Here is a 23,636-nt window from a genome sequence, read left to right on the forward strand (position 1 = left end):
GTAGATGGGGCCCTATAAAGGGGCGTCTAGCAATTGGGGGAGGGGAATGAAGAGGGGGGGAACTTTGGAGGGTGGTCATGGGCTGTGGTGAACAGGCAAGGCTGGATCTGGTAGTCATCTGCTGCTGGGATATCGGGGGTGACGCCTGACTGTAAAATATCGGATACCTTATGGGTACTGGAACCTATGGGGTTGGAAAAAATGGGAATGATGGGCAGGCGACTATCTCTGTGGGATAGGGGCACATGCAGACACAAGATTGGAACATTGAGGGATGTCACGAGGGATGGGTGTGGGAGTTCTCAGCTGAGGAATGGCAGATGGAGTAGGGGCAAGAAACATGGGTATGCCGTCATAAGCTGGGGGCCCTGGATGGTCAGGGAAACTGTAGGCTGTTAGTCGAGGATGGTTGGTAGTACTGAATGTCATCTGAAGGTCAGCATCAAAGGAACCATGGGCTCTCGAAGCAGGCGCGGACCGTGATCATGAGCACCACGGGCTACTGTCACAGATGAAGAACCGATATCATGGGCACCACGGGCTATTGTCACTGAAGAAGAACCGTGATCATGGGCACCACGGGCTATTGTCACTGAAGAAGAACCGTGATTATGGGCACCACAGGCCCGGGGGGGGGGGCACTCGACCAAAAAAGTAGTAGGTATGTGCCGCGGGCGAAACAAAAAACGGGGGCCTTGGAGCGGGCTTATTGTAAAAAGGAGGGTCCTCGGAACGGGCTTCGAAACTACAATGTTTGTGAAAACGGGGGTCCTTGGAACGGGTTGCCTGCGTGTGAGTGCATGCAGCTAGCCCGGCGGCACGGGCGCCGGGTGCGCTAGCGCAGATGCGATGGTCGGACAGCGCTCTGTGGCCGCTTTTCACCAAAATTGCGGCTCATTGTAACAGATCAATGTGGCCGGAACGGTGAAACGGAAAATATGCGAAGCTGTGGAGCGGATTTCTTCCTTCTTTTTTATCGATAAGAAGATAATGCTATGCTTTGGAGCGGCTTTCTTTGATCTTTTTCTCAATAAGACAAAAATGCTATGCCTTGGAACGGAAATTTGAGTGTAAAAATGGGGGTCCCCTCCGCGGCACATACCCACTATGCATTATATACTGAGTGCCCCCCCCCCCGGGACCACAGGCTAAAGATGGAGGACGGTGATCAAGGGCACTTCGCTCTACTGAAGGACCACGGTCACGGGCACCATGGGCTAGCGACGGAGGGTCGTGGCCATCGGCACAACAGGCCTCCTTCATTGGGGTGGAATCAAAGGTGACATGATTCGGCATCTCTGAGTCATGGACTGTATCGCCGGTTACTGTTATAGGGATGACTTCTGCAGAATCTGGTGGGTAGCGATGAGGGTGGTCATCAGTCATCTCGAAGGTACGAAAAATGGCCGGAGGAAGATCACTTAGGCTATCAGAGTGTGGTTGGTCATGTGACTGAAAGTACCGTGTACTGATGTAAGGAACATGGTACGAGGATTGTGACGTGTCATGTTTGTGGGGTGTAGTGTGTAAATGGCCAGGTGAGTGTGGAGATGTCAAGATGTTTGATTCCAACTCAAGCACAAAATCGTCACCGCGCGAAACGAACGAGCACTATTTTTTTAGCGGATCCGAATCGGTTAAGTGTAACTGATCAGCTGCCGGATCATGCGAGCACGGCGAAACGACCGAATGAGGCAAGCATGACTTATCATCCAACGAATCGGGCGAGCGCAGTGAAACGTGAGGATCGGACATGAGCAGCGAAACGATAGAATCGGGCTTGTGGAATGAGCAGGCCGAAACGAGCAAGTGCAAATCATCGAGCTCAGGCAACTGCACTTCTTCGTCGGTCAAACCAGAACCTGACAGATGAGACTGAGCCATCGAGACAGGCAAACGGAACTTGTCGGATGTATCAGGCACAATATCGGAGGTAGGCCTATGCTCAACAACATCATGCACAACAGGAGTCATGTGAACAACTTCACTGAGATTTTCGCTAGATTGGTCTTGACCAACCCCACTTGACTCTACACAAGTGGCGGAACATTCAGACTCGGAGGACTGGATATCCTTGGACACAACACTCAGATTCGGCTGACTCTCATCTGAGTAGACACCAAGATCTTGCTCACTATTCCATGGGACTAGCAATGGGGTCTGGCCTATACACCACATGCATAGGATTGTACATCACCACCAATCTCATCATGAGTAGACTGATCTAGATCTACACGAGTATTCTTGCACACCAAAGATTTGTCACTCATGACACCACTTGGGTTATTATGATAGATGAAAACAGAATCATCACTGAATGTGATCAGATGCCTAGCTGGTCTAACAGAGATGTCATTTGCCACCATAAATGGGGCACCAGCAATAATTCCAGCATTTGTCATGGCATCATCCTCAACAACCAAACCATCAAATTGTAATTCTAGGCCATTACGGAAGAGTGAGAAATAATTCAGGCCAATGATACCATTCTTGTTTACATATTTAGGTATTATTTCAATGTAATCTTCAATCATCATCTCATCAATCACTATCTCCAATCCCAATATCTCTGCCATTGATTCGCTGATTAAATTCACCTCGCACGCACCCCTTATCTCTACTTCTACTTCTTTCTCTTCATAGTTATAGTCATAACCACCAATAGCATGGAAATATGGGGATATAACTGAGTTACAAGGATTGGAGCGCTGCTCCATTCTACTGTTAACCGCCACGCTCTCTCGCGAGGCGATGCCCATGGCCGCGGACACGCCCACAAGTCATATATGTTCGAGCTACTATTCATACTGTACATGAATATACGTTGACGGTACTACACACACTCAAAATGCAAAAGAACTCAAACCTATCACCGTTAGGCTAACGGAGCGCCTGGCCCCTTGTTTAGAGTAAGAATTATCGGACTGTTGGTAGGATCACCTTAGGGCCTAAGGTTCAGACCACAAGCTGCCACCACGCCAGTCTTATTAAAATAAAAGATAATTTACCAGACGGAGTATCGAGTGGGAATGTGTGTTTAATGTGTTTAATTATTAACAACACGGCCAAGAGGCAAGAGGCCGGATAAACGGATATCCGCGCGCTGTACAATGTAGCGATAATGCACATCACCATTTATAATCAACACCTTAGCGCTGAGAGGAAACTGGGCTCGGAGAAAGCCACAATTCGGATGATTAAACACAAGCCAAATGGGATATAACACTTCTTACATTGCACTTACCAAACATTCCTCATACAAACCATTGTAATCAAATTACCATTGTCGGATTTCCTTGCAATTTATTTAAAAGTATACTCGAACTCTACTTCATGGCATTCACTTAATATTGTGAGGTAAAATCAATTTATGAAGCACTCTGCACATTTTATGCTCCTAAATACAACATCGGCACGAAAATGTTCCTTTCTTTGAGCATAAAATGTCATTTAAATTGAATCACATTTTTCTGTTCTTACATCGAGTAAAATGTTCATTCAGGCCTGATAATCCTTTCGACATTGTCGTGATTGTGGTTGATTCAATTAGGTCCGTGTCTATCTCATTTTTGCTTAAATTCATCGTCTGAACTGCCTGCTGCTGTTCCATGCGGCATAGCTAGGCAGCGGCGTAACAGGGGTCGGTGGCCAGGGGGGGCAAGAGCCAAAAATTTCCCGGTCATATCATGGTATGAACAGGCGTAATGGTGTAATGAGGCGACACATTGAGAAGGCCAGATATTGCGTATCGGGCTGAATTTATCTTTAAAAAAAAGTTGCAAGCGAGCGAAGCGAGCGAGCAAAAATTTTGACCTTTTTAATTGAAAAATTAAAATGTTGTGCTAGATTTTTGACATGATATCCAAAAAATAATATATTTCACTCTTCTCTCTTTAGATTCCTTTTTTTGTGGTCTGAACGCCACTGTGAACAGGATTCTTTGCGGCAGTAGCGTGAAGAGTAAAAAAAAAAAAAAAAAACGAGGGGCGCAGTATAGCACATGTCCTAAAAAGCAGCTCTATATAAGTCCAGAGCGAGCGAAGCGAGCGAGAAAAAAAATCACCTTTTCATGAGAATCTAACTTTGAGCTATTTTTTGACATTATATTCAGTAAATAAAATCATATCCTACACTTTTCCTTTGCTTTTCTTTCCTCCTTTTTTTTTCTTGTCTGTAGAACTTTTTGGGGCCATGGCCCAACCCTTCCATACGCAGTGCTGTGCGGTTGGGGTCCGGGGCGGAGCCCCCGGAACTTCTTGATATCAAAGCCATCATAAAACATGTAAAACTTCACAGATTGCCACTATTTTAATCAAAATCGCGGGCATATACAGAATATAGCTCTTACACAACACATTTATTTAACCCAGTTGCGTAATCACCAAATATTTGGGGGGGGGGGCAAAACATAGCAATTTTGGAAAAATTTGTAAAAAGTCGCCAGTGTGCAAAGCGAGCTGGAAAAGTATTGCCTATTGAAATTAAATTCTAATTATGTGATAGATTTTTTCATTATATTCAGCAAATAACACATTTCATTGGTTCCGTTCATTTAATTATATGTTGTCTCCTTTAATTTCTTTTATTTCCTCTTGGGTGTGGAACCAAGACCCCCCCCCCCCCCCCTCCGCGCCTGTATGCCAGTGATTGAACGGGGGGCGTTATAGAGCCATTTGAAGGTTTTAAATGAAGAACCCCTACTGCATGGGGTCTGGGGCAAAGCACCGGTAGCTCATTTGCATAAAATTTAGCAACGTGATAGCACAATGTTGTATGCAGCCCATCTTTCTTCCCGCTCTTTAATTTCAATCATCGGCAGCCCGGTCGTATTATTATTTATTTTTCTTGTCCCTTTCCTTTGTTTTCCAATTTAGCTTTTGGCTAATTACATTCTACCTTCGTTTCCCGCTATTGTTTGCCATTTTTTATCTTTTAATTTATTTCCCACCGTGTTATTACATTACATAGGCCTTAATGTTCTTCTTTCCTACATTTTCCCGCTTTCCTTCCTTTTCCATTAAAAAAATGGGATTTCTTCGTTTTCTTTTCCCTTTCCTTTTCCCCTTTCCTTTCCCTTCCCCTTTCTTTCTCCTTCCTTTTTTCTTTTTCCCGTTTTTCTTTTCTTTTCCCGGTGAAATCCGCCAGGGGGGGGCAACTTGCCCCCCCTGCCCCCCCGCCTGTTACGCCACTGTAGCTAGGGGCATTGCCACAGGGGGGGGGCGTGGGACGGGAGCAGAGACGTTCCTATGGGTTTTTAAGAAGTGATAGAAAAATGAAATAACAATAGTCGTGTATTAACTACCACCCCTGTTTTTCAGTTGAAAAAATTACGTCATTGCTGGGTATTCCCCCCCCCCCCACCTTCTCCGATGGAATTACACTGCACTTTTTCATTGTCCCGTATTATTTGGAATCTTCTAAGGTTCTTCAAAAGAGTAGAAAGGGTTCTTAACAGTCCATTAGAACCATTTGTACTATACAAGGAACACTCTTCGTGCAACCTATGGGGTTTTGATTGTGTAAAGAACCTTGTACAAAATTGGTAGCGTTCTTGTATCGACCAGTAAAACTCCTAACCTCATGCATCTCTTTTGGAAAATAATTATTTTAGCAGTGTCTTATGAGACCTAACAGATCACAATCATTAAACCATTTATCTGATTTTATCATTAGCCTTACAAGCCAGTCTTGGGCAGTAAGACCAAATTATGAGACGCCGTTCGGCTAAGGATAGGCCTACTATATTATTGCAATAAGAAAGATATCAGAGGCCCGCAACACAATGCTTAGCAATGATCGTAGAACAATTTTCTACGATTGATTCCATTGACTACAATGTACAATCAGTCGTAAACAATAAGCGTACGATTAATTGCTAACCTTTGTGTTACGAGACCCTGATAAGATTATTACCGAAGATCAAAACTTCACATTCTGATTGATTTTAAGCTGCATAATCGTTCACGTGTGTCTGGGAGGACCTTCAATCCTCAATACAAGAAAGGACATAACTGTATTTTGTACTGTTGAATCTGAAAATGCACTTATTTGGGCAATGAATCATTTTGAAGTCATGCTTGATCGGCGATCATTCTAATACTTGGTAGATTGCGATTTTTTTCATTGATACATTTTTTGTCAAGTTTATGCGTCAGAAATGAATAAAAATTGATGAAGAACAAGAAGGAGAAGAGATCGATCAGGGCGACATGCTACATCTTTTTTTCTAAATAACTTGATTTGTTGGGAACTGATATTTTGTAACTTCAGCTCAATCGTGGCTAAAGTATTCCAGTGGCGGATCTAGCTTCTTGCTGAGGGAGGGGGTTTGACAAATTGGTTTGACCTATAATTCGGAGCTGCAACGTAATTTGTCCTGCCCACCCCCCCCCCCCTGTAGTTCCGCTACTGTTCTGCTTGCACAACTCTTGTAGGGAAGGGGTGTTGGAGTTTGATCCCATACTCCTTTTTCTTTATTTTTAGGGAGCGTAAGGTGGGGGGTTTAAGACCCTATATACCCCCTAGATCCACCACTGCACTCCATCAATAGCCCCCCCCCCCCACACACACACACACATTGGCGGCGGAAGCCAAAAAATTTAGGGGGGGTCCACCTGAAATTTAGTGATGGACACAAATAAAAAATTTGACAAGCAAAAAAAAAAAAAAAAAAAAAAAAAAAAAAAAATTAGGGGGGGGGGGACCTGTCCCCCCGTCCTCCCCGCTTCCGCCGCCTATGCACACACACACACACACATCCACGCAACCCCGCACTCATACGTACTTCTCGGATTATGATACTGATGAAAAAGAATCTGTATTTTTTTTTACTAAATAAATTTGTAGATTTCAACTAATGAAACAGTTTGTTATAGATTGCATATTATAATGCGCGCGTACCATGTTCATATCTCATTGAGATTCCTCATTCATGCCATGTTTCATTAGAATCAATTAACGTGTAATGAGATACCCATTCACCAATATTAGTCGTAAAAGCCCGGTCTGTGTTTCTCAATTTAAAGAGTTTTTGGTACGATCTATGGTCTAACATATAGACAATGCCACTAAACGTACCATGGATCAACGATTCAAGGCTCAGATTTGATTAAAAATTAATTTAGGGTGCACTTTCATTGCACCAGTGACACAGTGGAGGGTCGCAGAATAGATGGAGGGGGAAAGGGGGTGGGATGGATAAGGAGTTTGGTATCAATGGCGTACAGTAAAGTTAGATTTTACGAAGTCTTTCCATTTTATATTTTTTATAAAAACCCTTTCCACATAATTGCTAAAAAGTAAAATTAAATTATTTCTGTGATTTTTGTCATAGATGAAGGGGGAAAGGGGGTGGGATGGATAAGGAGTTTGGTATCAATGGCGTACAGTAAAGTTAGATTTTACGAAGTCTTTCCATTTTATATTTTTTATAAAAACCCTTTCCACATAATTGCTAAAAAGTAAAATTAAATTATTTCTGTGATTTTTGTCATAGATGAAGGGGGAAAGGGGGTGGGATGGATAAGGAGTTTGGTATCAATGGCGTACAGTAAAGTTAGATTTTACGAAGTCTTTCCATTTTATATTTTTTATAAAAACCCTTTCCACATAATTGCTAAAAAGTAAAATTAAATTATTTCTGTGATTTTTGTCATAGATGAAGGGGGAAAGGGGGTGGGATGGATAAGGAGTTTGGTATCAATGGCGTACAGTAAAGTTAGATTTTACGAAGTCTTTCCATTTTATATTTTTTATAAAAACCCTTTCCACATAATTGCTAAAAAGTAAAAATTAAATTATTTCTGTGATTTTTGTCATAGATGAAGGGGGAAAGGGGTGGGATGGATAAGGAGTTTGGTATCAATGGCGTACAGTAAAGTTAGATTTTACGAAGTCTTTCCATTTTATATTTTTTATAAAAACCCTTTCCACATAATTGCTAAAAAGTAAAAATTAAATTATTTCTGTGATTTTTGTCATAGATGAAGGGGGAAAGGGGGTGGGATGGATAAGGAGTTTGGTATCAATGGCGTACAGTAAAGTTAGATTTTACGAAGTCTTTCCATTTTATATTTTTTTATAAAAACCCTTTCCACATAATTGCTAAAAAGTACAATCAAATTATTTCTGTGATTTTTGTCATAGATGAAGGGGGAAAGGGGGTGGGATGGATAAGGAGTTTGGTATCAATGGCGTACAGTAAAGTTAGATTTTACGAAGTCTTTCCATTTTATATTTTTTATAAAAACCCTTTCCACATAATTGCTAAAAAGTAAAATCAAATTATTTCTGTGATTTTTGTCACATGAGCTAAATGAACAAATGTTAGCAATATCGGATGAAGACTGAACATGCATGAGTGTTAAATAAAACATCGTCTAAAATGCGTACTTTAAAACAACAACATAAAATATACTCTTAGGGAAACAATGATAATGGGAATAGTTGGTACAGTTTTATCTTTTCGGAGTCTACATCTTCGCTCCGCCTTCCCTGTGCCTCTTTCTGAAAGAAAGGAGGCAGTTTTTTTTTTGCAATCAGGGGGGTGTTTCACAAAGATTTAAGTATGACTTATGGGGTGTTGCAAGAAACTTGCGATCAATTGCAAGTCTATTTTTGTTTCCTAAATCAATCATAAAAAGTATGTCTTGCAGTTAATTGCAAATTAGTGATTGATTGCTAATCTGCTCCTTGAAACAAGAAGTTTAATCTGATTTGCTACAGCTAACATTGATCTATCAATTGTAAAATTGCAACAGAATATTTGCAATTAATCGCAAATATTTTCTTGCAACACCCCCTTAGAGTCGCACCTATATACCGAGTTGCGTACCGTATGAGAAGCCTGACCGCATTGGTCAGATCGTGTCATATGAGGACGCGCACTAATGCGTATCGCGCGTTGCATATTATGTACTCGTCGGCATTTTAAATCTTTGTGAAACAACCCCCTGATACTATAACGGGCGGCCGTTTCGTAAAGCTGTTCGTAAGTTAAGAGCGACTTAAAGAACGACTGGTGGTCCTTTCTTACGCGCTAAACCACCGCCGATTCAATATACCACTTACCGCAAGAAAGGATCACCAGTCGTTCTTAAAGTCGCTCTTAACTTACGAACAGCTTTATGAAACACCCACCAGGTGCTTGTTTCAAAAGTGTGGTTTTAATCGCCAGTGCGCACATATTTATAATTATCTAACGCGTAACCTCGCTGATAAATACAGTAGTGCGCGTCTCAACCGATGCAGTGATGCGTTTTGTACCACACGCAAAAGGGAATTTAAGAACGATTTTTATTCAAACTTAAATCATTGTAAAAACACACCCCCATCAGATGGTATAATAACAATATTTATACATAACACGTAAATCCCAAGGTGAAATAGAGCTCGATCCGAACGCGCAATAAAAATGTCAAGTTACCGAAGAAGCAATAAGAGAGCAAAATGATGTACAGATAATATAGAAAAGTGATCCTGTTTGCTTTACAGGTCAAAGCATTTTGGTGTCATTCTTAATGACACCTGTCAGAAAAACGATGAAATACTAGTGTTATTTGTCACCCTTTGATTAACTCTAAATGTCCCAGATGAATTGCAGTTTGTTTGCTGACATTTGAAGACAGTAGCATGTTAAGAGTTAATATAACACTGACGTAACCATTTGTAGATACTTAATAGGACTTTTTATCAGAAATAGTCGATTATTTTTATTAATTCATTTATTATGTTTAGTTTAATCGGGGTGGGGCGGGCGCAGAGTTTTAAAAACACAAAAATATAGGCAATCGTAAATACATTGGCCATGGAAACATTTTGCAGTCTGTACCCTCAACAAATTTTATTTCTTGAGATGTTCTTCACTTTCCCGGAATTTCAGGGCGGATTTCGAGGTTTCAAAGAATGATTCTATGAATTTAGAATTTCCAATAATTTTCCAATGATTTTTATGGGTTTTCTTTAACACAGTAGTGACTGAAAAGAAATATGTATGAAAATGTTTTTTACATTTAACATTTCCCAGATATAAACCTGATTCGTACTCTCTCGTTACCCTTTCTCGTGAGATTAGTACTGAAAGTTGGGATTTTCTACCCAGCTTAAGACATAATAACGTATCACAATAACACCTTCCCGAAGCTCCTCCGGATATATTAACTGATTGCATCATTTAGACAAACATGTAATAAACTGAGGCGCTAATGGAATTGCATCAACTGGGATTACCTTTTCAAAATTAATATCAAGGCTTCCGAATGTGCATTTTTTAGCCATATTGGAGGATATTACAGTAATCATGTGGTAACAGAATTCAAATTGATTTTCAACTGAGTAAATAAATCAGCAGCGTCCTCTGCATGCGTATCGACGTTAACTTACTTGTGTGGTTGTTTGTATACTGATTTCCGTATTTCAATGTATCGAAATGTAGTTACAAGAATAAATGTTTAAGTCTAAAGGAAAGCAATGTGAATACAAACAAATCCATCGATTTATAATGGCATGAACCAGTCACATATAGTTTATTACATGGGCGGCAGAATATTTTGATGGGGTAGGGGGTGAAGTTGACCCAAAGATCGGGGGGGGGGGTTTCAGGTTTTTTTTTTTTTAATTGCATCATTGGCTGATTTTCAGGTATATTGAAAAATCGCCCCCCACCCCTCTGTGGTCCGCCCAATCCACAATTAAAAATTGTCGTTTGGCTTTAAGTTTAGTTTATTACATGGGCGGCAGAATATTTTGATGGGGTAGGGGGTGAAGTTGACCCAAAGATCGGGGGGGGGGGGCTTTGTTTTCAGTTTTTTTTTTAATTGCATCATTGGCTGATTTTCAGGTATATTGAAAAAATCGCCCCCTACCCCTCTGTGGTCCGCCCAATCCACAATTAAAAATTGTCGTTTGGCTTTAAGAATAGTTTATTACATGGGCGGCAGAATATTTTGATGTGGTAGGGGGTGAAGTTGACCCAAAGATCGGGGGGGGGGGGGCTTTGTTTTCAGGTTTTTTTTTTAATTGCATCATTGGCTGATTATCAGGTATATTGAAAAATCGCCCCCTACCCCTCTGTGGTCCGCCCAATCCACAATTAAAAATTGTCGTTTGGCTTTAAGAATAGTTTATTACATGGGCGGCAGAATATTTTGATGTGGTAGGGGGTGAAGTTGACCCAAAGATCGGGGGGGGGGGCTTTGTTTTCAGGGGTTTTTTTTAATTGCATCATTGGCTGATTATCAGGTATATTGAAAAATCGCCCCCTACCCCTCTGTGGTCCGCCCAATCCACAATTAAAAATTGTCGTATGGCTTTAAGAACAGTTTATTACTTGGGCGGCAGAATATTTTGATGGGGTAGGGGGTGAAGTTGACCCAAAGATCGGGGGTTGGGCTTTGTTTTCAGGGTTTTTATTTAATTGCATCATTGGCTGATTTTCAGGTATATTGACAAATCGCCCCCCACCCCTCTGTGGTCCGCCCAATCCACAATTAAAAATTGTCGTTTGGCTTTAAGAACAGTTTATTACTTGGGCGGCAGAATATTTTGATGGGGTAGGGGGTGAAGTTGACCCAAAGATCGGGGGGGGGGGGCTTTGTTTTCAGGGTTTTTTTTTAATTGCATCATTGGCTGATTTTCAGGTATATTGACAAATCGCCCCCCACCCCTCTGTGGTCCGCCCAATCCACAATTAAAAATTGTCGTTTGGCTTTAAGAACAGTTTATTACATGGGCGGCAGAATATTTTGATGGGGTAGGGGGTGAAGTTGACCCAAAGATCGGGGGGGGGCTTTGTTTTCAGGTTTTTTTTTTAATTGCATCATTGGCTGATTTTCAGGTATATTGAAAAATCGCCCCCACCCCTCTGTGGTCCGCCCAATCCACAATTAAAAGATGATGAAGTGTATCATAACAGAAGGCCATGTACACAGTAAAAAAAATTAAACAACGCTGTTTACTATATGAACCTTACAGTAATTGTTTAAACAGTTTAAACAACTGTTTAAATCTTATACAATAAAGTTTAATTTTCAATATCTAATTGTCAATAAATTTAACATTATTGTTTTAACGGTTAAACAAATACTGTAAGGTTCATACAGTAAACAGCGTTGTATATAAAAATCTTAAACAGCGTTTTTACTGTGTAGATATTGGACGAAATGGGTAGACACTAAGTGGAAATTATAGGGGTCGGGGTGAGCTGAATAATCCATATGGTATTGGTAATGTAAAAACATGAAAATAATGGTTGCAGACGAAGTTATGAGGATTAAACGATGTAAGCCAGTAGCGTTATGAGCCCAAGAAATTAGGGGGCAATGTATGGAATTTACATGGTAATACTAAACACTCATTTTTATGGATTTAGATAATATATTTAGACATCAACATTATTTATCACTATTTTTACTTTCCTTTTCCGTTTTTTTTTTTCTTGGTGGTAGAACTTCTGAAGGCCATCGTCCAAAGGCCAACCGTTTGTACACCAGTTATGTGGGGGGTGAGATCAAATGGGGGAAAAGTGGATTAAATGGTGTAGAACAATAAGCCAGTTCACGGTTAGCTCATGATCAACTTTTCTCAAATGACCTTTGTGATTTTTCATTAGGATAAGCACTATCATTTTCAAATGTAGATGTTGCGTAAGCTTTACCGGTAAAGTATTCAAATTCTAAGAACAAAAGGCATTGTATAGACCAGGTGACTAGAATAGTACATCAGGGATAAAGTTTGGAAATCTGTTTTATTGTCTGCCTTTGGCACATTTGACTATTGTTTAGGCTACTGTCAAATACCAGTGATTATTCAATTTTCAATTTCAATTTATTTCCACTTTAAAAAGCAACAATATATACAAATCAATACAATGTTCAATACATATAGGTATAGTGGGGGATCATGAAAAGCACAAAAGATGGCTTGTTAAAAATGACCCCTTACAGTACAAGTAAACAAAGATAAAATAACATAAATGACAACAGTGTATAATACAAAATAAAGGAGGGAAAGAAGATAGAAAGGAACCATTCGGTATGTGAATTCTGAATCAATCTGGTAAAGTAAATAGGAGGTGTCTTTTATACAGATGTTTAAATTGTTTTTCAGTCTTACTATTTTAAAAACAAAATGGGAGATTGTTCCAAAGCATTAGACCATTAAAGAAAATTGACTTTTGTGCTATTGATGTGCGGTTAAGAGGAAGGTGAATATTTTTAGCATTCCTGGTATTATGACTATGAATAGAACAGTTCAGAGTAAATATGTAGTTATAAATTTTTGGAAGACAATTATTAGATAAATTAAACATAAAAATAGCTGTATCTAATGATATTAGTTCATTTATAGGTAGAACCTGCATTTTTTTAAATAAAGGTAGACTATGGGCAAGATATGCGGAATGTGTTATAATACGAATTCCAGGCACGTTTCTGCAATTTATAAATCCGTTCTATATTTTTTTTAGATGTAAAGCCCCAGACAATGCTACAATATTTAATATGAGAAGAAATGAGTGCATGAAATAACATAAGCAGGACGTTTTGTGGCAAGAATTGCAATCTATAGAGAACTCCAACATTTCTAGACAGAGTATTACATATATTATTTACATGATTGTTCCAGGATAATTTATTATCGATGATTATTCCTAAAAAATTGGTATGAGAGCTCTATTTATTACTCTTTAGCTTGGATGTGATAAATATTTTGAAAGGAATACATGAATAATTATCAAATCACAAATGCCTATGTCAGTGAATTTGAAAGCCACCTTAATGGTTGTCTCCAATGACCTTTTTCTGCTCGTGCGCAGTTTACAACCGTGAACATGCTTATTGGTAGCTTTACCCTTTGAAATAGTGCGAACAACCTCTGGGTACATGTATGTAGGGGTTAGAACTCTAGTTCCTTGTGGGCCTTTATTCTTATATACCTGCCCACATTGAAATACATTATTGATGGGGTATACATTGTACATCTTATATACATCTTATCAGCTAACACAATCCGGTTAGAGTCATTCATTAAATAGAAAAGCATGAAAACTAGTTTGCAAGTACATGATTATGATTACGGCAATTATTTTACAGCTACTGCAAAGCAGATTATTCCTATCACAAAAGATAAAAGCAGGTTATCACACGAATAAATCAGCCTGTGGTTTATAACAAGGATTTTTCCAAATATGAACGTTTTTAGATGAGCTAAATGAGGACATCAAAAGAAGAAATTTAATCACCAAATTCCTAGGGTTAGGGTTAGGAATTGACGAAACTTACACGTTTTAATGGAGAATTTAAAAGATGCATGAATTACAAATGGCTGTAATTCAACTTCCAGGTTGAGGATAATCCAACGAAAACAAGATTTATAAACAAAATCGCATTTCCTCTCTACATAACAAAATATTGGTATTAAAATGACAATGTTTAACATTCAGAGGGCAAGGTTTGAAATTACCAAATCTAAGATGTACAGATTTTATGAATTAAAAAACTCAAGTTAATTTATTCATCATGACAGCTGTCTATATAATTGGAAATGAAATCCCCGTATGACCTTTATTTCCGGTCAGTAATTCTCGTTTTGTTAATTAAAAAAATACTAATTCAATTCAGCATGTTAAATCAGTACCGGATGTGTCAAGTTATACTTGATACATATTTTAAATTATTTTACTAGTCTTTTTATTCATTTCTTTCTTAAATGTATTATTCATGTATTTATCATTTCCACTCATTAATGATGACATTTTAAATGTATCTATTCATGTATCTATGCAGTTAGGTTGTAATCTTATTCTTATTGCAATTATTTGTATCATCCTGATTTTATTTTGTATTGATTCATATTTAATAGTTAACTTTATATATCCCTATTCCTTATTCGTATTTTATATGCTATAATTTAGTCAATTTTTATATATTCTTTATTTAGAATTTCATATAATTATATTTTTAATATTATCATGATTATCATCTTTGTTCATATTTTTATTGGAGGACTTCGATGTTTTGGGAGCGTTTAAGATTATATCTTTTGAAATTGCATTCTGTTTCGACAAGCAATTGCCCACTACCCTTAAATCTAATTCATAATTTCCAAAATTGATCTACATATATTTGAAATTGTAAGCTCAAGGATACCATAAGACAGCTCCATCAAACATCGATCGTTGAGTTTCGCTTGATTAGACGAGGAATGTCTTGGGATTTACGTTTATATTTACTGAAGATTCTGGTTGTTTAATGTTCAACACGAGGCTGATGCTAATTAATTTATGGTTTTAAACTGTAAGTCTAGTTGCTTCTGTATTCTTATTGACTTTTGTTATGCTTTCATAAGAACCAGAAATCCATGTTCATCTCCCCAATGTGATGTACAATTAAAAAGAAATAAATGTTAGCACACATACAACCACATTAGCAGCTTATGGTCCAGTTTGACTACTGTCACGTTGATCATACCATTGACATTACGAACTGTTGTGTAAAATCATCACCACACAGTTAAAATAAGAAAGTTACTAGTATGAGGTTTCGCTTAAATACAAGGTCATCTGTAGTATGCAAACGAAACGGTTAGTTCATTACTATTTCTCTTGTCACCTGATTTATTCTTTTTTTTTATTACGTAAATAAATTATGAAGTCACTGTCATGTAAAATCCATCATTTTGTTACTCAATAGAGATTCAATTCAAACAAATTTCACTATCAAAATTATGAAAATTGAAATATTCTTAATTTCATGTAATGATATAAAAAAAAATTGTCTGTGTGATGTCATCGGCTTCTAATTTATGTTGAACTGTTAAATGTTCGTCCAACTTTGTTCGAATTTTTACATTTCAACCTGCTTTTACTTCTGCTGCATTTTCTGATTCTTCGCCTCATTCAATTAACTAAGCATTCCTTTTGGTTTGAATTCCCAATTCAGGTACATGCATAGCAATGCAAATTAAATTTTATACAAACAACTAGATCAATTGAGGGTCATAAAATTCATCTTTATTTGGCATATAGCTTATTCAGAATGATGGAACGTCGTGATAAAAAAAAGTACGCAGACGTTACGTAATAATATCGCTAGAATCCTGGTAGCAAGGTATCAGACTTTTTCCACAGATGATAATATACCAGTATGTTTTTATGTTCGAAGCTGCACAGTAAAAAATATATTAGGCCTATACAACGCTGTTTAATATATGAACCTTACAGTAATTGTTTAAACAGTTTAAACAAGTGTTTAAATCTTAAGCAACAAATTTTAATTTTTCAATATCTAATTTTCAATAAATTAAACATGATTGTTTAAACGGTTAAAAAAATACTGTAAGGTTCATATAGTGAACAGCGTTGTATAAAATCTTAAACAGCGTTTTTACTGTGAGGTGAAGTCTACACTAACCTCATGTCGGTTTGATAATAGCTGAACAATGAAACGTCAGCATTTGAGCGTCGTGACGTCGCATGTGACTTGTGGTGATATATTTTCTCGCAAAACATACTTGTGGGAGCATTTCATCAACTACTGAATACAGTAGTATTCGTTATAATGACGAATTCATATAATTATTGTCAGATTTGACATCAATAATTGATTTTAATTGGCTTAAAGCCACATGTGTTTGACTGTTACTATGGTGATTGTCGGAAAAATTATTTTTCGGATCGGAGATCAGACAGTTCCTTTTATGTAGCGCTTCCCAGATCATATAAATAATTCCTCCTTCGATAGAGTAAGAACATGTTCACATAAAGTTTTCAAGTGCGACCTTGTTCTTTCCCATTAAATTTGAAATTTATTTGTTAATCTTGTATTGACTTACACAATAGGCTCATTGTTATTTGACCATGATGAAATTCAAAAGGCCTGTGTCAAACATTTCTACAGTTTCACACTTATTCCAGCATAGGTTTTAATAGTTTATTGCTTCATTTTACCCGTTTACTACGCCATTTAAATTCATGGATATTGTTTCACAAAACATAAAGCATCTAAGTATGTTTTGTGAAACTTGTGAAACAGTGACAGCCCGCGAGACCGAAGGTCCGCGGGACCGAAGGCCCGCGACACCGAAGGCCCGCAAGACCGACTTTTTTCCCTTCATCGGTTGCCGCGGTCGAGTGGTTTAAGGCGCCTCGTTGCAGCGGCGTAACAGGTGCCTGTTATCAGGGGGGGGGGGGGGCAGAGCCAAATATTTCCCAGTAATTCCGTCTAGAATTAGTGGCATAACTAGGATTTCAGTTAAGGTGGCAATATATAGTGAGCAGGGAGGCGCGTTCCGGGGGGATCATGCATGGAGGGAGAAGCTGTGACGATCCCTTTAATTATTCCTTGTCCTCTCTCGCTCGTCTTACGTTCTCTTATACCTTTTTATTTTCTTGCTCACGTTCCCCTTTTTTATTGGGGGGGGGGGGGGGTTGGCGTTTGTTCGTTTCTTTTTTTGCTACGAGGGTGTAATCAATTAATGAATATTATTGTTCATTTTTTTTTATTTATTCATTCATTCATTCAACTATTCATTAATAGAATCCTTTTTAATATCAATTTTTTAGATAACATTTCAGCTTCTGCCGGAGTATCATTAGACCGGGAATAGTTTGCAAAAATGCTTTTCATAATACTACGAAATCGGACACCCCATCCCCTCTCTCAATTCATCGTCTAACGAAATCATGCATAGTCTCTGAAGAAATCTACACAACCGAGGTGAAACCAAAAAAATGTTACAAGAATTAGACTAATGAACCCAAATACAGTGGCGCCCCATCCGAAGTGGGCTGTTGCAAATTTCACGATTTTTTTATAAAAATGTCCTAACCATATTTTGAATAGAAACGCACACACTCATCCCACACACTGATAGACACAGAGCACATTCAAATAAATTGGATATTCTTCCAAGTTCTTTTCCTTTGTACTTTTCTCACAGCTCTGACTTTTTACTTTCAATTTCTCCTACGTGTTTCGCACGATTCGCGTGCTCACCACCGCCCCCTAAAATGAAATCCTAGCAACGCCACTGATTCTAAATTTAGTTACCGGGAATTATTTGGCCCCCCCCCCCAATAACAGGCACCTGTTACGCCGCTACAACGAGGCGTCTTAAACCACTCGACCGCGGCAACCGATGAAGGGGAAAAAAGTCGGTCTCGCGGGCCCTCGGTCTCGCGGACCTTCGGTCAAGTGGTCGGACCGCTGTGAGACATATATTTCCCCTATATTAGCCCGATGTTTCTTTTTTTAATTGTATTTCAATGTTATTTGTTGAATACTCTTTATATATGCCCTATTTTTATTTAATTGTATCATAGTGGTGCCCTACCTACAAGTTTTGTAAATAAAAACTTCCAGGGGCTCCCAATCCCATGTTTTATCTAATTTGTATATACCTGTATTTTTATGATTAATTGATTGAAATAATTAAAGAAAAAATTGAAGAAAAAAATGAAGTGATATAACCACTTAATCGAATAATGTTCGTGACTTTGAATCACGCATCGATAGTTATCGGAAGGCATATTGTTAAGATCCATGCGTTGTCTACAACGTTTTTTGGGGGTTAAATGTAAGGGCCGAGGATGCATAAACATGATAAATTTCTTTACTCAAAAGTTAGTGAACACCTCCACAAAATGCACTCCTGTTGAATGTAGAGACACTGTGTTCGGCGAATCCATAGAAACAAACTTGATAGTATTTCATCGCCTGAATTCACAGTGAAATATCATAGCAGAATTTGATCACTTTTTATATGTTCATTTTCTGGTGGGGTTTACTAACGTGCACCAATGCACGTGCTAACAAGGTTTTCTGTTTGTCAGCTGACGTAGAAAATTGCTATGTTTCGTTTTTTTTAATTGTATTCCTTCTCCCGCAATATCAACGAATGTGTTGTTTTTTCTTTTAAAAAACTACCAGCAATTCTGATTCCAAGAACCATGTCAAATGTTAGTGCCAAAAGAAGGATAGTCGTTATTTACAATTGGAAGGGATGGGGGCACTCGGCGGGGTCCTGACTAGATCCCTTTTATACCATTGCTTTTCATTTAGTGTCATTCAATGTTATTGAGGGTTGTGCTGTGAAAATGATTTTTAATGGTACCAATTTTCTGTTCATTATGGATAATTATTTTGTAAAAACGTGCCTTTTGTGAATTCTTGGTATTAATGGTTGTGTACAATAACTATCTATATTATTTGTCCCATGATTTATAATTTATTATTTCAACAATTCACATTGTGCATAATATAAATTGTATGCTTTGAACTTAATGAATTCAATAAATGTTACAAAAAAAAAACCGGGTGACCAACACTTTTTGTTGAAATATCCCTTATTACTTGAAAAAAAACCTATTTTTTATTTTGTTTTCCGTATTTCAAACATACAAGTGGAAAACCGAAGAACCATAAAATGCATTCACATATTGCTAGTTATATAACTTGCATGTTACCAATGTCGTATGGTTTTATTTAAACAAATATATTTTGAGGTGGGGTTAATAAAGTTGATTCATGATTATGGTTTCTACTGATATTCGTTCGTAAACATTTTCAGCCTTCGAGCTGCTTGTTTGATGTTGTTTTCAAATAATTCCATTCTATTTTATTATGGCTTACATACGACGATTTGACGCCATGAAAATGAAAAGTTTGAAACAGCTTTGGATGTCATTAAAACGGCAACGGGGTCTGAGAGTGAAAGTCTATTGCCATGAAAATGAAGGTAAAGTAGCCCTAATTGATCTGTTTCTCCCGACGATGTACTATTTCAATGCGGAGTTATACCTGACAAACAGGCCCATATTCAACCTTTACAAAAAGAAATCACGAGGGAATTAGAAAACAAAGCAAAACTCCCTATTATTCAGCGTGATGAAATCCCTTAAATGCATTGATATAAAAACTATTCAGCCCGAAAACTTGATTTTACAATTTGCTTATAACTCTGTCAAAACAATATATTAATTACAAAAACCCCAGTGTTAGTGAAGCGTACACAAAAGATGAATAATGTTAAACGGGACGCGTGGATACCATAAAATAAAAAAAGGAAGAAGTTTAAAGATCTGAAACCATGAAATTTAGCAGTATACTGTCAACCTAACTGAATAACACATTTTTTAAAATATTAATTATGTGTGTGAAATATGATTAATAAAGTGTTAATGGGGTTTTAATGACGTTGAATCATTTACTGAAAAAAGGAATATACCTTCATACATGTGACTTACTTGCAGCAAGGTTAAGGATGTACAACCCGGCGTTTGATCGTCGAAACTTGCGCCTGCCGTAGACGAAACATACAAGTGTGTTGCCTAATAATCCACACACACAAATGCAAATCAGTAGCGGTAACTCGAATTCGATGTCGACCACCTTAGTCTCCGTGGTCGTCGCCGAGGTCGTACCATTCCAATCCATGTAATCAACCTCGAAAGTTGAATTGTTGATCTGGAGTTCCAAGGCGTCCATTCTGTCGAGCATACCGTTAAAGTCTGTCATGTTTGGGCAATTAATGTGTCACGAGATCACAGATCTAATTTGGCTGGATATAAATGTACGAAATCTTATGTCATGATTTTACTTACGAGACAAACCTGTCTTCATTGTCTGCACTGGATGAGTACCCTTAATAAATAGGTTTTCAGTAACTTTTGTGAGAAGAGGTGCTGTCAATGGTTTTCCTTTATTGGATTAATCGGTTTTCCGTTAAGTAATCCACTGATAGCAAACTGGACGGGCCTCAACAAGAACATGTCATCATTAATTTTGAACACATGGATCAGTGGATGAAAATAAACGCAGCCTATTTCACATGTGAATAATGTGAAAAGGTCTTGACTTGTAGAATGTAAACAAAATACAGGTGTGAAGAGAAGTATTCGTTGCGCTAGCACTTCTCAACAATGCCGCCACTACAGTGAAGTAATATATTCGGGCTCAGATCACAAGATCCGTCTAATTCAACGTCAATGGTCGTTGTCATATTGCATGGTTGGTATTAAAAGTTATTCACCTTATTTCGTTTTCAAGGTAGTGTAATATCTAGGGAGGAAAATGAAGTTCATTAGCTTGGCAAGCTCGATGGAAGAGTTTTAAATCGAGCTTTTAGCTCCAGACGAGATCATGCATGACACAACCCTGATGTCACGTGCTTACACGCTTTTTGATTGGTGATTTATTCCCCATGACGATACCGTTGAATGCGAATATATCAGCGTTGCACTTTGTGTGCGATGATGTATAGCAGATGTTTCTATAAAATTATCCATAAAATTTGTTTGAATTTACAACATTCCATAATATGTGCATTAGCAAACACAATTATACTTTGGACTCATCCAAAGACGACGTACAGCACACGCATACCGGCGCGCAACACAACATCATAAACGCCCTCATATTCAAGTACACTCATGTATACCCATCCTCTAACACCCCACATGCACCCACAAACGCACACATTCATAAAAACACAAACACCCTCACACACAATCACACGCATTTACCCCCACATGCGAACACCTTCATAAACACACACGAGACACGACCCTCACACACCAATGCACGCATTACCCCCACACGCGAACACCTTCATAAACATACACACACACCCTCACATCAAAACACGCATTTACCCCACACCCTCACACCCAAACGCAAACACCCACATAAACACACACACCCTCACATCAGGACTTCGAACAAACTGAAGATCATCAGCAACTGGTACTTTCAAAGAAATAAAATGGAAAAGGGGAGAGAATAACAATAAATCTAACAATGCTTTTCAAGAGGAAGGATATGTTACCGTAACTACAGCGACGAGGTTTTAATTAGGTTTTTTTTTATGTTTTCGCAATGAATCATGGAAGCATTATACAGCCAAAAGACTCTCGCTCGGATAACTCATTAAAAATGCCAGAAATAATATATAAGCAAGTGAATCGAATTTAGAATAATACATGTTCTGTCCTTTATCAAGTGGATCTTATCAATCATGGGCGGAAATCCCAGGAGGGACAGGGGGTCGCGTCCCCCTACTAAAAATAGTAGGGGGACACAATATCAAATTTCCCCCTACTCTTTTTGGTCTTTTATGATGGAGAAAAATACATTATTCACAATCGAAATAATACATTATTTTGGACTAAATTACCTTACATTTTGGGTGAAAACCTTTTTTTTTTGCTTGTCAAATTTTAAGTTTTGTTTGGGTTAAAATGACCTTACACTTTGTGTGAAAACCTTTTTTTTTTTGCTTGCTTGTCAAATATTTTCCTCTGGTCCCCCTACCTTAGGGGACAGATTTCCGCCCATGATATCAATAATCGTCAACATCGTGGAACATTTGTCGCTTCGATGGACCCGTTTCCCCCCAAAAAAAAAATTAAATGAATCCCACATTTCCAATTTTTCTCGCAGATTTATTGTCGGTTGAACGATCATTCTGATTTTACCTTTCTGTTAAAAAAATTTATTCGTGAAGTACAAGGGGGGAAAATACGTCATTACAAACTTAACACAACACCTTGTGCAGCAATTGGAAAAACAACACAACAAATATTACATAAACCAAAATGCATCTTGAAAAATATTTTTTTCAGAAATATTCTCCAGGGTTCGCGCTTTTAGTGGCAATTATTGAAATATTGCAATACTTTTTCATAAAATCATTTTTGTTTTGTTTTTATAACTTTCCTGTGGTAGACTTGTTTTATGCGCTTGTCTTTAAGGGGAACTTCACCATGATAAGTTGATTTTGGTAAAATACAGAAAATTGAGAAAAAAATATTGATGTTGTAATAAAATCCATCAAAGACTTAGGGATTTATGAATGGAAATAAATATAGATATCGCTTGGTATTTCCTTAAATCAGGGTCAAGAATCGTCATAAAACAAGTTGATTTGAATAAAAAGAGAAAATCAAATAGGCGAATCTGTGTATAAACTTCAAATTGGAAGACAGAACAAGTATTATCCATCTTTAAGTCTTGCTTTATTTCACCAAATGATACTATATGCACAAAATATGTAAGGTCCAAATGAAGGAGCCCATAATATTAAACATTCACCCTTTCAATATTTTATTACATATCACTTGAAATGAAAAAAAAAAACACTTTTCCTCCTAATAAAGAAAAAAAAACTGCTTCATAAAATCGTGGACTCAATCTGATTTCAAGTGACTATAAATCAATCTAGTGCTCCGTTATTTTCGAATCAAGCAATGTTTCTAAAATTTGATTTGTTTTTTTTCCTACATGAATATCCCAACTAAACCAACACAAGAAGAGAAGAGAAGAGAAGGACCGCAACTACTATAATGATCAATAACGCATAAGTCTTTAATTAATTACTATCATACATTATGTACATATTTAATTATTATACAAATAAATCATTTGAAGTTCAATATCAATTACCTAAAACATTAAAACATATAAAATGATAATATTGACAGGTTACTTAAAGTACACAAATTCTTATTTAACATATCAGCAACATTAAGACACCTGCATAAATGACAAGACAAATAGGATATAATTCCATTCAGAGTATCCATTTCTTTACACAAAAATAATTTCTTGTTCCTCTGGTTCCAACAATTCTTAATTTGTAAGAAG

The 23,636-nt window shown here is 37.7% G+C and overlaps 1 protein-coding gene across 1 annotated transcript in view; it reads right to left on the minus strand.

Moving 5' to 3' along the window:
• The window catches only part of LOC129276363 (somatostatin receptor type 5-like), a 36,392-nt gene extending 15,243 nt beyond the window's left edge, over positions 1-21,149 (minus strand). The window contains exon 1 of the mRNA XM_064109583.1: positions 20,240-21,149. Coding sequence (XP_063965653.1) covers positions 20,240-20,510 — 271 coding nt within the window. The 5' untranslated portion in view covers positions 20,511-21,149. The remainder of the gene's footprint in view (positions 1-20,239) is intronic.
• Positions 21,150-23,636: the final 2,487 nt, after the last annotated feature.

The sequence above is a fragment of the Lytechinus pictus genome, chromosome 14 (genome assembly GCF_037042905.1).
Source record: "Lytechinus pictus isolate F3 Inbred chromosome 14, Lp3.0, whole genome shotgun sequence".
NCBI lineage: Eukaryota > Metazoa > Echinodermata > Echinoidea > Temnopleuroida > Toxopneustidae > Lytechinus > Lytechinus pictus.